The 15,019-nt window shown below is 32.7% G+C and overlaps 1 protein-coding gene across 2 annotated transcripts; it reads right to left on the reverse strand.

The window, feature by feature from the left end:
* Positions 1-1,755: 1,755 nt before the first annotated feature.
* On the reverse strand, positions 1,756-13,026 carry LOC149738288 (protein kintoun-like). Of its 2 annotated transcripts, XM_089874936.1 has the most exons (17): positions 12,441-13,026; positions 10,905-11,070; positions 9,220-9,362; positions 8,724-8,901; positions 8,512-8,619; positions 8,032-8,237; positions 7,135-7,330; positions 6,698-6,823; positions 6,396-6,495; positions 5,845-5,966; positions 5,367-5,547; positions 4,399-4,633; positions 3,963-4,103; positions 3,391-3,423; positions 3,068-3,113; positions 2,839-2,946; positions 1,756-2,201 (listed from the first exon to the last, which is right to left on the reverse strand). In XM_089874936.1, the coding sequence occupies exons 1-17, from the start codon at positions 12,522-12,524 to the stop codon at positions 2,092-2,094; spliced, it is 2,283 nt and encodes a 760-aa protein (XP_089731062.1). In that variant the 5' UTR covers positions 12,525-13,026; the 3' UTR covers positions 1,756-2,091. The 2 variants fall into 2 exon arrangements, with proteins under 2 accessions (XP_089731062.1, XP_089731063.1); XM_089874937.1 differs by lacking the exons at positions 10,905-11,070; positions 12,441-13,026 and adding an exon at positions 9,753-10,864.
* Positions 13,027-15,019: the final 1,993 nt, after the last annotated feature.

Consider the following 15,019-nt stretch of genomic DNA (forward strand, 5'->3'; position numbering starts at 1 on the left):
TAAAAAAAACTTATCTCCACGGGTCACGGCACACGTACCATTGTTAATTGTTTTGAACATAATCAGGATATTAAGTGATGCAGGTGTGCCGTCCTATTTAAAATGGTTAGGTTTTTATGATTTTATTCTTAATTACTGCCATGTTTACTACTTGCCTAAGTATTTCAACCAACTCAAAATATCTACATACACTCCAAGTTGGTTAGCCCGTCATGTCTCTAACCTAAAGGTAATGGATTCAAGGCTCGTCGCTGCTACCATTAAGGGCGTATGTGTCTCTGGAAAAGATATTTAAAAGGGCAATTGCTCCAAGCCGGTGGTCACTAATGGTTTGTCCAAATTATCATCCACGAACACAAAAAAACACCCCTAAAAATATTCACCAACAAAATAACATGTATGGTATTTCGTAAGCTGGCACGAGGTGTATGAAACAGAACATCCGTGTTCAACGACTGTGAATTTTCGGCCACGCGAAGACAGCGTTAGTTACATTCATCGACTTCTGTCCTCAACCTGGCGACACCTCATTGCAGGCGGACACGCATCATTTTCGCACCATTTTTGATCCTCGTGTGCTTACGGGTTACCACACTTTTTAACTTTTGTATGAATTTTGCTTTAATATGGCTTATAACTTCATAACTAGCCCGTTAAGTATCTTCCCAAGCAGACATACGCTGATCAAACCGGGTACCCTATAGTTACGATGCAAGCGCCACCACGGAGCCTCGGCGCCCGGATTAAACTGCGATACTAGATTCAAACCAAATGTGAAACGTTTAAAAATGAACATCTATAGTAGGGTGGGGGAAGATGGGACACCTTTGACACATAATAACTAAATATCCTGATCGTGTTTTAAACAATTAACAACGGTCTATGCGAGCCGTGAGGATAAAGTTTTATAAAAAAATCGTTAAATGTTTGTTTACCACCAAATTGGAAAAGTAAATAGACTGAAAAGGTGCCCCATCTTCCCCCACCCTACTATGTAATTGATATGTGTTTTTGCAGCAATAGAACAACTGTTGTATTCGTTTTGACTGCAAGAATATACTGTCGAATACTACTGTAGTTATTGTTTTCGTTTATTAACAAACGGGTATCCGTAAAGTGGGATTTAAAAAAGCCTTGTCCTACCCCACTCTACTAATATTGTATCCCCATTTGGTTATAAATCTATAATTATCAGTAGCTTATCTTATTGTTACTAAATATTTTCCCTTATAAATGATAATTGTTGGCAAACATTGTTAGTTTTGGTAAGCGAACTTTCCATTTTATGATCGTGGCATCATTAAAAAAATACTAAAAATAGTCCGTGAAAATTTAGCTTTGGATGCAACCCCGGCGCCGTGGCGTAGTGGTTAGCGCGCCTGCCTGTAACCATTGGGTAATGGGTTCAAGGCTCGCCGCTGCTACCATTATGGGCGTATGTGTCTTTGGGCAAGACACTTAACGACAATTGCTCCAACCCAGTGGTCATTAATGGGTTGTCCAAATTATCAGCCATACATAAAAAAATCCAAAAAAAATAATCACCCACAAAGTAACATACATGGTAACTCGTAAGCTGGCACGAGGTGTTAAACCCGTGTGATAACGACTGTTGTTTTCCGGCCACGCGAGGATAAAGTAAGTTACATTCATCATTCATTCAACATACTAGAATCACTCATGTAAATGATTCTCAATTTCAAATAAGTAATAAAAAAATAAAAGCTAACTAATGTTTTAGATGGAACACATGGGTTACAAAACAAAACATATATTTCCAACAAATGCTAAAATAACATATTAAAACACAAAAGGATATGCACTTTAGTGAGAAGAAAATTACATAATACACAGTTTAAAAAAAATAAAGTGTTTCTTTACATTAAAGTGTAACTTGCATTTAACTCGTACTTTTTATTGGGTTGATTTTATTCTAAAAAACATATTATTAAATATACAAATTTTGATTACAGTGTCGCAATACTAAAGATACAGAATAACCTACTCAACATATACAATAGCACACTGCTCGTAAAAAAAGTAAAAAATGAACTTATTTTATAGATTTTGTCAATCACCAATTCTATTCCCCTAAATGTCGTTATCAAGTTGGTTTATTAATTCATCACAAGACAAATTGATTCTTGATGTTGTCACATGACCACGTTCATTAACTTCATCATCACATACAGTTATGTGCGCTAAAACATAAGTTGATATAAATCTTTATTCCTATAGCTTAGCTAGTAATAATTCTCGCACTTAAAATATTAAAATAACAAAAAATCCACAACATATTAAAACCTACAAATCCAAGGTGGCTTTTACAAATTAATTTTGTGTACTGTACCATTTATTTTCTTAAAAGAAATCTTAAACCACAAATTCAAGGCAGCAAATTTAAAGTTGATAATTTAAAACAAAGTCTTTAAGTATAAAGCAATCAAAGAGGAAGTTGCAAAATAGCAAATTAACATGATTGTTGGTTAGGGTTTAATTTCCTTCTAACTATCAGTTAATATGGAAGCAAAGGGTGGCATAAGTAAGGTGGGCGATACATTGATATAGAAAAAACAAAATTGTAAGATGGTCAACATGATTTATATAACACCTGATAACAAGAATTTTTACATTAATTAAACTACATTTAAAAAAAAGCTTCCAGTACAGCGTTAACTTTTAAAAGGTGCTGCCAGTACAACAGAGATTTCACAAACCAATTTCTATTCGCCAACCAATATGTAACTGATAGCACAGGAGTGTGTGTTGGAAATACGGCAATTAAAGCCGATATAACCATGTGCATTTGCCTAGAGGTTCTACTACGTTACCACTCACCTTTATCAGGGGAAACATCATCATCGCTATCAACTGATTCACTTGTGTCATGAACTTCTGGTTCCTGTGATTCCGATTCACATGCATCTGGCTCGCATGATTCCAGGTCTATTTGTAAATGTAATTATTCAAAATATAACAACTACCACACACTACAAACTAACAATACGCTAAATTAAAATTTCTAAAAAAGGTAATTTTCATAAACCAGAATATAGTTATAACATACCTGATGTTTGATCATTGCAAGCAACAGTTTCTTTTATAGCTGAATTCTAAAATGCAATATTTTTTTAGTAGTTTTCAAAACTGATTGTTTGGACCGATTGAAGTCCATACAGCGTAGCTTCCACAGAATAAGAGAATTAATTTTTAGTGATTTTCATTCGATATAAGAAAAACATCTTTTTGCATCTAGTGTTTTTTCCTTTACAGTGTAAAATTGTCTACTCAAATGAAGAATTCCACGGTGGGCGTTGTGCAAAAGTTTTGAAAAGTATGAAAACCAAATTAAAAAAACACATTTATAATATATATATTGAAGACTATTACCTTTTCTGATGTGTTAGAATCCAACTCCTTTTGCTGTAATGAAATTCATAAGTTATTATTCCTTATCCTCACAAGATGAGGCAAACCATAATTACAACCTGCTAATGAGTTACTATGTTCAAAGCCTTTTCATATGGTCATTTGTACAACCCAATAATGAACTTTGGTGTTGGCAAAATACTGGTAAGTGTCACCATAGAACGCCAAACCAAGGACAGTATTAGGAACAATTACTTGTTGGTTATAGGGTCGTGCAAATCAAAATTTGCATATAGGTTGAGATTAAAACTAAAGTTTCAAAAAATAAAACGGCTTCCAAAAAAAACAAGCAAAAAATTGAATACAAGAATGTAAATTAGCGAGTGATTCTGTGAGTTTAAGTAAGCCAGACAGGACCTTATAATACCAAAATTCACAATAACAAGACCGTCACGTGTATCACCAAGCAGGCTGAATTTCGGAACTTATGTTTATAATGCCGTTCCATTTTTTTTAGTTATGAGAATGCTATAAAGGCCTCCAATATGCGATTATTTAGGTAACAAAACTTATTTCTATGCGAAACAACATACCTTAAGTTGAATAATGAGCAAATCCTCTTCAACGCGCAGCATGCTACAAACAGCAATAGGAGAAGCCTTTACACCGTCCGCATGTTTAAACAGTAGTGTGTATAAATCGCACACATTTTGACCTGATGCAAATCTTCTTACCTGAATAAAAAACATTACTAGCCAAGTAAAATAAAGACCGTTTTATTATAAATCTGTTTCCAACTAAATTCATCATGTTTTAAACCTAAAGAATCTTAGTAGAGCTGTTTAGACACAGCGCACCAGAACACCGATCTGGCAGATCGATGAATATTTTAGGTTTACTTAAACGACTTTTAGTAGGTCTGGGATAAATAGCTTTATTGAACTTATAATTCCAAAAGTAAAGATCACTTAAAACTCGAAGTAAAATGTCATGTTGTAAAACATTGTGTATAAACATTTTAATATCTACCTCCAAATTGTCTTTGTCAAATCCAGCTTTAATGTTGTGCCACTGATGTTTGCTTTGACATTTTCTTAAACAGAACACTGCGTTGTTTCCTGAAACATCAACCCGAGACCTTTGTGGGTCAATGGTGGAACCAGCATCAAATTCTATCCATAATTGAAAGACTGAGTTGACCATATCATCATCAAGGCATTCTGACAAGCAGCAAAACTGCAGCATATTGTCATATACCGCATACCTAATCATAAACACAACATAATAAGGGATCATTCATTCATTCCTGTGCAATGTGGTCACATGGCAAACAAATAGTTGTAATCTGGTGTAATTATGAGTTTATAACATGCACCGTGTCTAGTGGGGTTAAACCTAATATCTGATTACAAGTTGGTAAACACTTTGTGGGTGAGTGACTTTTATTTATCTTTGTAGAACCACCATGTTTAGTTGGATCAATTCATGGACAGCACACGCGCAAAATACAAGGATACACGAAGGTGCTAATTATGTGATGCATGCCAATCTTGTAAGGTGCTAAGCAGTGACCATTCTAATTTTAATGTGATATTAATTTTACAGCAATCTTTTAGGAATTTTGAAACAACTTGGGTCTTACTTTTTTTTAAAAGCTCTTATGTAGTTCTCTTTTTTTCACACAGAGACAAAACATAGGTCTATTATTTAAATGCTAAACTGCTAAATGTTTTTATACTAAGAAAACGCCCCTAGGAAAAGTATGTGTTAAAGTTTAGGTCAGGAAAGCCAAACATTTATTGCATTCCAGTAAAAATTAAAACTAGGTGACTTTGCACACACCCACAATAGTAGCAGCTACATAACTGTTAGTTTATAATCCATTGTTTATAAAGCAATCGTGATAAGCACTGTGATAAAACAAGGGACTTCATTATGTATGTTCTTATTTTAAATTTAAAACTATGCAACCCATTGGATCCATAAAGTAAACATACCATAAACTTTCTTCAAATATGTGTGGAACTTCAATGACAAATGTAACAAAGTGGTTGTCCTGTTGGAAAGAATATTGTGGGCATCTTCGAATTAGACCTTCATACTTCATCACCATATCGATCAAAAATGCAGAACTTTTGGTTAAAACTTCAACTTTTCCTGGAGCAGTTGCTGGATCAGCTGAAAAATATTAAACAATAAAGCTATATACAATTACAATTGGTAATTCAACTATTAAAGTTTATTTTTAAAACATCTGTTAAATAACAGATCGAAACCCTTAAGATTAAACCAAAGGCTGTCCCTCCAGGAGTGCTCTTTTATGAAAAATGTGCTTTCAAAAAACAATTTGTTTGCAAAAGGCAGACACATGGAAAAATAGTGATATTTATTACTTTTCTCCCTAAAAATCTATCAAAAAAAATTGATTTGTCCGCTACTAGGGAAACCTAATTTATACTTTTGAGCAAAATTTACCAAAAAGATCATCATCGTCCTTCCAATTGACTCCTTGTTGATAATGCCTTCGATCATCTTCAACAAACACAGCTTGTTTCTGCTGATCACATGTTTCGACATTCTTCTGCTTTTGCTTTTTACTTAAAAAAAGAGGATCAGATAAACACCCTTTTTATATTTAATTGTAAAACATTACAATATTGTTTATCACTTTAAACCAGCAGTGATAGTATTAAATCTGGTACATGTATAGTATTGACATTTATGTATACAGTATTTCTTTGAATATTCTGTCTGGTGAGGAAAATACTTTTAAATGTGTTGCTGGACAAGCAGAAAATCCAAACAAAGAGATCTAATAGGTCATTATTAACAGGGAGATCAAAGGGATAAAACACAGATTACAGTAAATATTATAAAGTGGGCTTACAATTAAGAAATCCCATTTTCTTTTTATTACAACATAAAAAATCTGATGAAGTAATGTTTGCTTAAATTTTGGTAAAAAGTACAAATAATTAAGTAAGAACTGTAATCTTTAAGATACATTTTTAATTAATTCCACATACTTATTTCTATGATGGGAAGGATCTGTATGTGTAGTTTCCTTGTTTGTATTTATTACTTTTTCACTGTTTGTGTTTTCACCGCCAAGATTTCCTTCGGAATCTAAAGATTACAGAATTGGCATTCAATAAGTTATTTGTTAAATTTAGTAAAATAGGATATTTTATTCGACAATTAAAAGCCCAAACCTTGGTTGTTAATTGACAACTGACAACATATGAAATGGTAGGGTTCATTGGTTTGGAATTTTCCTAAGATTTAGATAAACTTGATTCTATACGTATAATACAGCATATTTAAATACCTTTTTGAGTACATTCTTTAACAAGTTGTGGACAAGTGAAGGGAAGAAGTTTAGGGGGAGGGGGAGCGGGTAATACTTCAAGCGTGACAGTTAATCGGTGGCGATTCTTGTCAAACTTCGCAAAACCTATAAATAAAACTGTAATCACCCACCAGACCTCTTAGGGGCAAACCAAAAAATACAATTTGTATGTAGATAGACATAATGGTACCTTTAGATCACAATTGAAGAAATCTATATATATACAAATTTTCAGTCTTAAATTGTATGCCCCTTTACCTCTCATACAACCATTTTCATGCGAAAAAATATTTTACAACAACATTCTAAAGAAATTATAAACCAAAGCTAGTAGGCGACCAAAACAAGTAAAGGTTAATTCAGAGGTTAAAAAACCGTAGTAAATAGTAATCCATAGATACAAACTATGTACCAACCTTTATTTTCATCCACAGGATAAGGAAGTTCAAAATCTAATTTGTATTTGGCTGGTTTGACCGACTCCAAAAGCACTCGACGTTCAAATACTTCAAGGTTTACAGAGTTAGCTGCACTTAACAATGGAAGGTCGATGGTTATGACGAGTTCTTTGGGCCACGTATCTGGCATCACATCAGGTGCAAGCCGATAATTCTGAATATAATAACATTTTGAAATACTAAAATGGTAATTATTGTATTATTTTAACACAAGAAAATGACATTGTTATAACTGAATGCACTTGATTATGTTTGCTAAGTTTTAATTTGCAAAACAGCTTCATATGATTTGATTAGAATTTGATTGTTCCATTGTACTGAAAAGTGAATATATGGTTGCAGTTCCAGGGAGGCAGGATATTGGTATGTGCATCTGATATTATAGAAATGAAGGAAGGCAAATTTAGCCCACCTTCTTTATGCATCTGAACTACAGAGCGAAAGCATATTCTTGTAAAGATAATAATTGTAAGATACATTTTTCACTCTTACACAGTGTGTTAGGGAACTAAGAAAGCAGCCTTTTCCAACAAAATCGATCTAGCAAGACATGTAATTTTGATTCAAAAGGCTAAAAATCTAGGATTTATGGTAATTTTATTTGGACAATATTAAAAACAAATTTAAGATATTTTATTTAAAATTGTAATCCTGTTCTCTTCCCAGTAGCATAAATGTTTTCAATACTTCATATGTTACTATCTGCAATTAATCGGCGTGGTATTACTGCTTTATCTTTTATTCGATTCCTGTAATACATTTCTACATTTATCTAAATTCTATTCCTTTTTTTAAATGACTTTCCGAAATATAGCGAATAAAGTATTGCACAGTGTACAAACAAAATTAATAAACCTGCATATTAAAGTATCCTCGATGTGTTATGCTGTACTCTGGTTCAATATAACCCCATTCTAAATCATTTTTTGTTGCAGCTTCACCGTTGAATGTATGTTGCTTCATTTTTTTTGCTTTTTCCACATCTTGTTTACAGTGAGGGTAAGGTTTAGCTTTTGAAGCTTGTTTAACTTTCACTTCTGATTCAGTGTTTTCTCCATTCACTGTGTATAACATGTAATTAACAGAAAATTAAAATTAAAAAATCCAATTTTATTTTAAAAGGTTGTTTTTATTTCATGGGATGGTAGGCGAAGTGTAGGCGAAGGATTTAGGTCACAGTTGGCCTAAGCCCCATTACCTATGATTTCTGGCAAATTTATTTTGTATATTGCACTTAAGGCACTTGGATAAAAACAAATTAAAATTTGCCAATTCTGTTGTATTTTTAAAACTATATAAGGACGAAAGGACCAGCCATACATAATAAAGTGTTACCATCAGCAAATGGTGGACGAAGTCGAACATCAACATCTTCTAATGACGAGGAATCTTTTACAGTTTCATTAGAATGTGGTGTTCTTATAACAGATGACATTGGCAAACCTTTAGTTAACGCAGATATATATAAACAATATAAATATTAACACAATTTAATACATTTAATAATTAGTTTATATTGTCTAATAAATTCCATTTAAAGTCCATACCTTTAAACGTCATTTTTGGCATACGTATGTTTACTTTATCTAATTCAACATCAAATTGTCGTTCAACGGCATCAAGTGCGGTGTCGTGGATCATTTTTCTAAAACGATCATTTTTCTTCAACAGGTAATAAGTATCCGGGTGAAAAACGACGTCATACACCATGCATTTTGTTCCAGACTAAAGATCAAATTGTTTGTTTTAGATTTTTTTAAGTAAACCAGTAACCAGAGCACAAACTTGCACAAAAGTCCTGCTTTTTTTAGAAAGAAGATTGCCAACAATTATAACCACATTCCTTATAACCTGTAGCACTAGACTATACAACCTAATAAATCATTTCGACTCAAATTATAAACATTTGACGTTACCCAAAATTCTTAACTGGTACAAACAGACATTTTTTTGTTGGACTCACTTTTGTAACATCACAGAACAGGGAAAATTTTAAAAATATTAGACCATCTGATTAAATAATCTTTTATTAACAAGTTGTACTTTATCAACATCCTCTCTAGCTTGCGACACACTGTGTGGGATTGACCACTGCATTCCTCGTGTCTTGCCTTGCATCGATGGCCGACTTCTAGGGTGACCTAGGTTTTCATTGGTGCATATGTTGATGAAACATTTTTGTTTCCCTAAAATTGGTAAAAACAGCTGTCATTCTGTCACAAATGTGTTTTGTTTTTTAAATAATGAGACAGTGGAATTTATTGTTTGTCTGGTCAGATAGGGAAACAATATTCACCCGTGTAGACGTGTAATTCAATACGGGGCGTTTCATTCCACTGTTGCAAAATGCAGAGTTTAAATAAAAAAAAAAAAATATTTTTAAAACAGAAATGTTACACCAGTTTTTACTATTTTAAAAGTTTTAGATTTATTTTTTTTTATTAAAAAATTGGATGAGAAACACAGGTCTAGGGATGCACATTACAGAATAATTAGGTATTCTAGGATATCCTAGAATACTTTATTTCGACTAGAATTTCGAATCTTTTTATATTTATAGGAAAAAATAATTTTACCCGCATAAGTCAGTTTATTGACTCTTTAATAGCAGCCTTGTTGGATCATAAGCTGTAAAATAATCAAAAAATTCATTGGGTAGTTTCATTGGGTAGTGTCACGAAACGTATAGCAGGCTTTGAAAAGACGTTGCGAAACGTTTACTCTCGAAAGTCCCACACAAACAAAAATTTTTTTTCAAAATTATTAGGTTTTAAAATTGTTATTATATTTCTTGCGATGACGTGTGATGACAACATTAAACAGAATACTGAATCCCGTAATTAGATTCAAATACAAAAGGATCCAAATCTCATAGATTTAAAATTGTGTAATGTGCATCCCTACACCGGTCGCCTGTAATTCGCAAACAATGCAATTGGTTATTGCAGAGAGCAATTTTACAACACAAAAAAATAATTAAAGAGACAGCTATGTTGACTTGTCTGTTATGTTTTAGATTATTTACTCAGGTGAATTCATTAATAGAAATACACACAAATAACACAAAACAATATATATTGTACATTTTGAAAATCAAGTCTAAACAATCTTGCCCCACTGGCCACTGCTATAGTTTTTACCAGTTACCTAATTTTATTCAACAAGATCAAACTGTGCGAAATATATATATATAATCCTACTTTATTTAACTACGACACTGAATTGATGATTCAAACTCTCAAACTACCCAATATCGGTGGTTTTAATATATTCAGCAAGCATTTAAAAAAGCTTATTATAATTATTCTTTTTTCATCCATTTAATAAATGTTGTATCGCTTCAACACAGAATTTTAATACATTTTTTAAAACAATACTGGCAAATAATACTGCAGTCTGCAACACTTGTTTTTGTCTATCATCAAACGAATACAATTATACCCGTATAAATAAAATTGAAAAAAGACTTTTTGCCACATCTTTCCCACCTTTTTTACATTTTTAATATGATTATCATTTGTATGATTCGAACCATACCATTCCCACTTTTCAATATTAAATTGTTTTAATCTTTTATACAAACAACATTGGATTTCACTTTTCGCACCACATACTTGCTTGTAAGTTATGATGTATGTTATATATGTACTTTTTAACACTTTTAATACAAAAACCGAGTATATATTAATATATAAACAACATTTTTGTAATGTCCAGACAACACTTGCCATTTACACTTGTTTTCAAAACATGCCCAGGATTGGGGTTAATAAACTTCACATCCATTCCTCTGTCTTTTTCTAACATCGCAATTTCTTCTTCATACCTTTTCCGATTCTCAGGATCTGATATTTCTTCTGCATATTCTCGTAACAAATCTCGGAACTTTTCATCCTATTAATTAAACAAAAAACATGTTAGGAAGTTTAATATTTGTTGTGAAATGCAGACATGGTTATTAAGTAAGTTGTGAGTGAAGTTTTAAAATGTAATAGTGTGTCTGTAGTCATAAACCAGTGATACGTTAGAAAGTTTCTTTAACTCTTTGATTGCACTCTTTGCCAGATGCTGTGATCCTACCATGAGCTACATAATTGTAGGTAAATTTGTGAAAAATATTTTGGCATATTTAAGTGGTAATCAGAGTTTTGTTTCCAGTTTTTGGCCATTTTTGACTTTTCAAGGTATAAATGCCAGTGTACAAGAGTGTGCTGTGTCTTTACAAAGCTGTTTAGGTCTTTAAAATTATATTAGGAAAGCTGGACAAGTATATTGAACAAAATTCATAAAAAAGGCACCCTTGGATTTATCTTTACAGTTTGTGTAGGTTTAGTTTTGATACTTGCTGGTATGTATGCAAACTGGTATGTTTTTAAAAAATGAACTTTTGTAACAAATATATATATATATAATAATTATTATTTTGCCCAACTCAGAACATGATAAATTAAGCTTGTTGAGGGGTTCCTTTAATTAGTGCATGTCCAATATGTTCACTATGTCAGCTATGTCCACAATATTCACTATTACCCTTTTTGCATGGTCACTTTTATGCGCGTAAGTACTCACATATTTACTCGCAAAAACAAAGTTAACACGCATAACGTCATAATTTCGGGTATTATTTTTACAGTTTTAAGTTGGTAATAGCACCATAAAGTATAAAAACTTATTTTATAAACTAGGTTTAACAATATTGCGCTTAAGGAAGCTAACTCAATGTTGATACGCGCATAAACAAATGACCATGCAAAAAAATAACGCGGTTAGCGAGTTATCATATGACGAGTTAATGCGGATCGTTATTCGTTTACCATGCAAAAAGGGTATATGTGTGCTATGTCCACAGCATTTACTATGTCCGTGATGTCCACAATATTCACTATGTCCACAGCGTTTGCTATGTCCGCTATGTCCAATACTCACTACATAGTGGACATACTGAATATTGAATATACTAAAGATTATTTGCAACCATTTGGGTAGAATTTGAGGCTGATCTCCACAAAAGTATCCCCTGAAATAACCTATTCTATTGATAGCCTACCTTAAATTTTACAGTTAAAGGGAAAACCAATGTAACATAACAGAAATACTTTCAGTAAAAACGAGTAAAATGTACGGTAATTTAATAAAACACTTAAAAATGCTTTAAAATTTACTGACTGTTGTGGCTACGCAAATAATAGTTTTGGCATGTGCTTAATAATAGTAAGATAAAGATGCAACAAATACAATAAAGCTTAATGAATAGACTACTTTACCTTCATGCATTTTGTTAGTCTATCAATTTCGTCATGACTTAAGTCCAATTCCTTTATTTTGTCTCCAAATTGATTTTCAGACATTGTAATTAGGAACTTGAACTTACAGATTTAAGCACTAATAAATTTTTTTTTTTAAAACCTAAGAATTTTTATTAAATATCTAGACTAGTACAACCCAATATATTAACCCCTATAACCACTAACCCCCTAACCATCAACACCTAACCTCCTAAGAGTCCTAACCTAGGGGGGTTAGTGGTTAGCAAATAAGGTGGGGGGCGGGGAAGATTCTTCACTAGCACCTTATTTATATATATATACATCCTGCTGCTTCTGCAAAAAAACACCGAACCCTCAACTTTATCTTTTGAGCCTACTGGCTACTGTAAACTCCCGTTAAATATTCGTTAATTTAAAACCCTCCCTACCGAACGTGGAATATTTTACATAAATAGCTGATAAAATGTTTTCAGCTTCCTTTTTGAGATTTTGGGTTGGCAACAGGCAGGCCAGGCTGGTTAAAATTTTAATTTTCTCTATTTAACGGTCTTTTTGTATTATAGGAGCGAGCTACAAACGCTGTTTTATAGAGACAGCACAGCAGCATTTAGTTTACAAAACAGTAAAGCTTTAATGAGTGAGCACATATTCGATTTATTAATATAACATTAATTAATCCTTTTACTATTACGGTTGACTTAGCTCGATCAAAAACAAACTTGAAGTAACCAACAAAGCGGTTTTCAATCGCCATTGGTGACTGTGGAGCGGTAGGTAGAATGTATTTATACATGCATTATAACTAATGAGGACTTATGGTATGTGAGGATTGAATGATTGGTAACGAAAACATGTTTAAATACGCTTTGTACAACTCCAGCATGTGTTGACCTGTAAGCTTACACTAGTTAACGTTCCTGTCACTGAAAAACGTTTGTTTTCGTGAATTTGACAAACTTTAATCGCGTAGTAATTAGGTCATTTTAAAAGTTAATATTATTTATAAGATGTTTATAAATTACCTTAAAATAATGATTTGTTGCATTGTGCAACTCGACAATAAAAGTGACGTCACATTACCCAACCACAATACTCCGTTAATCATGTCAACAGTGCGGATACGGCTCATCTCATGGGAGACTATTTTCAGAAGGCTCCTACGGAGCCTTAACCCAACCAGCAATCCTGTATATTCAGTGGGGCTATAGATTCAATTACGATTAGCGATAATAAGCAGAGTTCGTATATAAACATATATATATATGGACTTTGATAATAAGGTATGAGATAAGTGTTTTTAATGCGTCCCCGATTAAATCGTAACAGTTTGATAAAGGGGTCAATTATTGTTACTTTTTCTCACACTCAATAGCGAAGAACAGTACATAAGTTACCTATATTATAATATTGTATGGAAATTAATACTTTTTGAACGACAATGGGTAATGTTCCAGCATCAACTGATAAATATATATCCTACAAATGTCTATGAATTAATATTAACAGAAAATTGAGAATAACTATTAATAAAGTTCACATTTTTGCTACAAACTGGGTATTGCTACACTGTGTTTTTCGTACAAAAGCCGCTTCTCATAAGTTAAAAACATTAAGTGCAAATGACTGAATTTCGAATATATTATCTTGTTAAGTTGTTATTATATAAGTATATCATATTTGAACAACTCCTGAGGTATAAATTGTTAAATTAAAAGTAATAAACCTTTCAAAGTTTAGCAATAAAAACCTACAAAACTATAATTTGGGGTAAGATTGGACTTTAAATTGAAATATAGTAACATTAACAGTATTCGTCTGCAACTTGTAGTTAACCCACCAAAACTAACCGGCCGTGCTAGTTTCTTTGCCATGTAAACTTTATATGTACATCTTAAAAATCATATTTTGTTTATTTTTTTTCCGAATTATAGTCATATTGACCCCTGCCTATTTTCTTCATGTTTCTGCAGCAGAGTGGGGGAAGACGGGACACCTTTTAACTCTATTTTCGCGTCCCTTTTAGCAGTAAACAAAGAAAATTTTAACATTGATGAAACTATATCCTCACGACTCCCTTAGACCATTGTTAACTGTTTAAAACACGATCAGGATATATGGATATTATGTGCTAAATGTGTCCCATCTTCCCCCACCCCACTTTATCTTAGTTTTTTTACAAAATTAAAACTATTTTTGTGAAACAAAACTAAACTGTACAAAATATTTAAAATTTCGTTATGAATTTATGAAATTAACCATTCACACCCGCAAACTAAAATTTTCATTGGCTTTACTATGAATGAATAAATGTAACTTACTTTACCCTCGCGTGGCCGACAAACGACAGTCTACAACACGGATGTTCGTACACCTCGTGCCAGCTTATACGAGTTACCAAATATGTTACTTTGTGGATGATCATTTTTTGTGAGTTTTTTCATTTTTTTATGTGCGACTGATAATTTAGGCAACCCATTAGTGGCCACTGGGTTGAAGCAATTGTCGTCAAGTGTCTTGCCCAATTAAAAGGACACATACGCCCACAATGGTAGCAACAACGAGCATTTTTGAACCCT

The sequence above is a fragment of the Ciona robusta genome, chromosome 3 (assembly GCF_009617815.1).
Source record: "Ciona robusta chromosome 3, ASM961781v2".
Taxonomy (NCBI): Eukaryota; Metazoa; Chordata; class Ascidiacea; order Phlebobranchia; family Cionidae; genus Ciona; species Ciona robusta.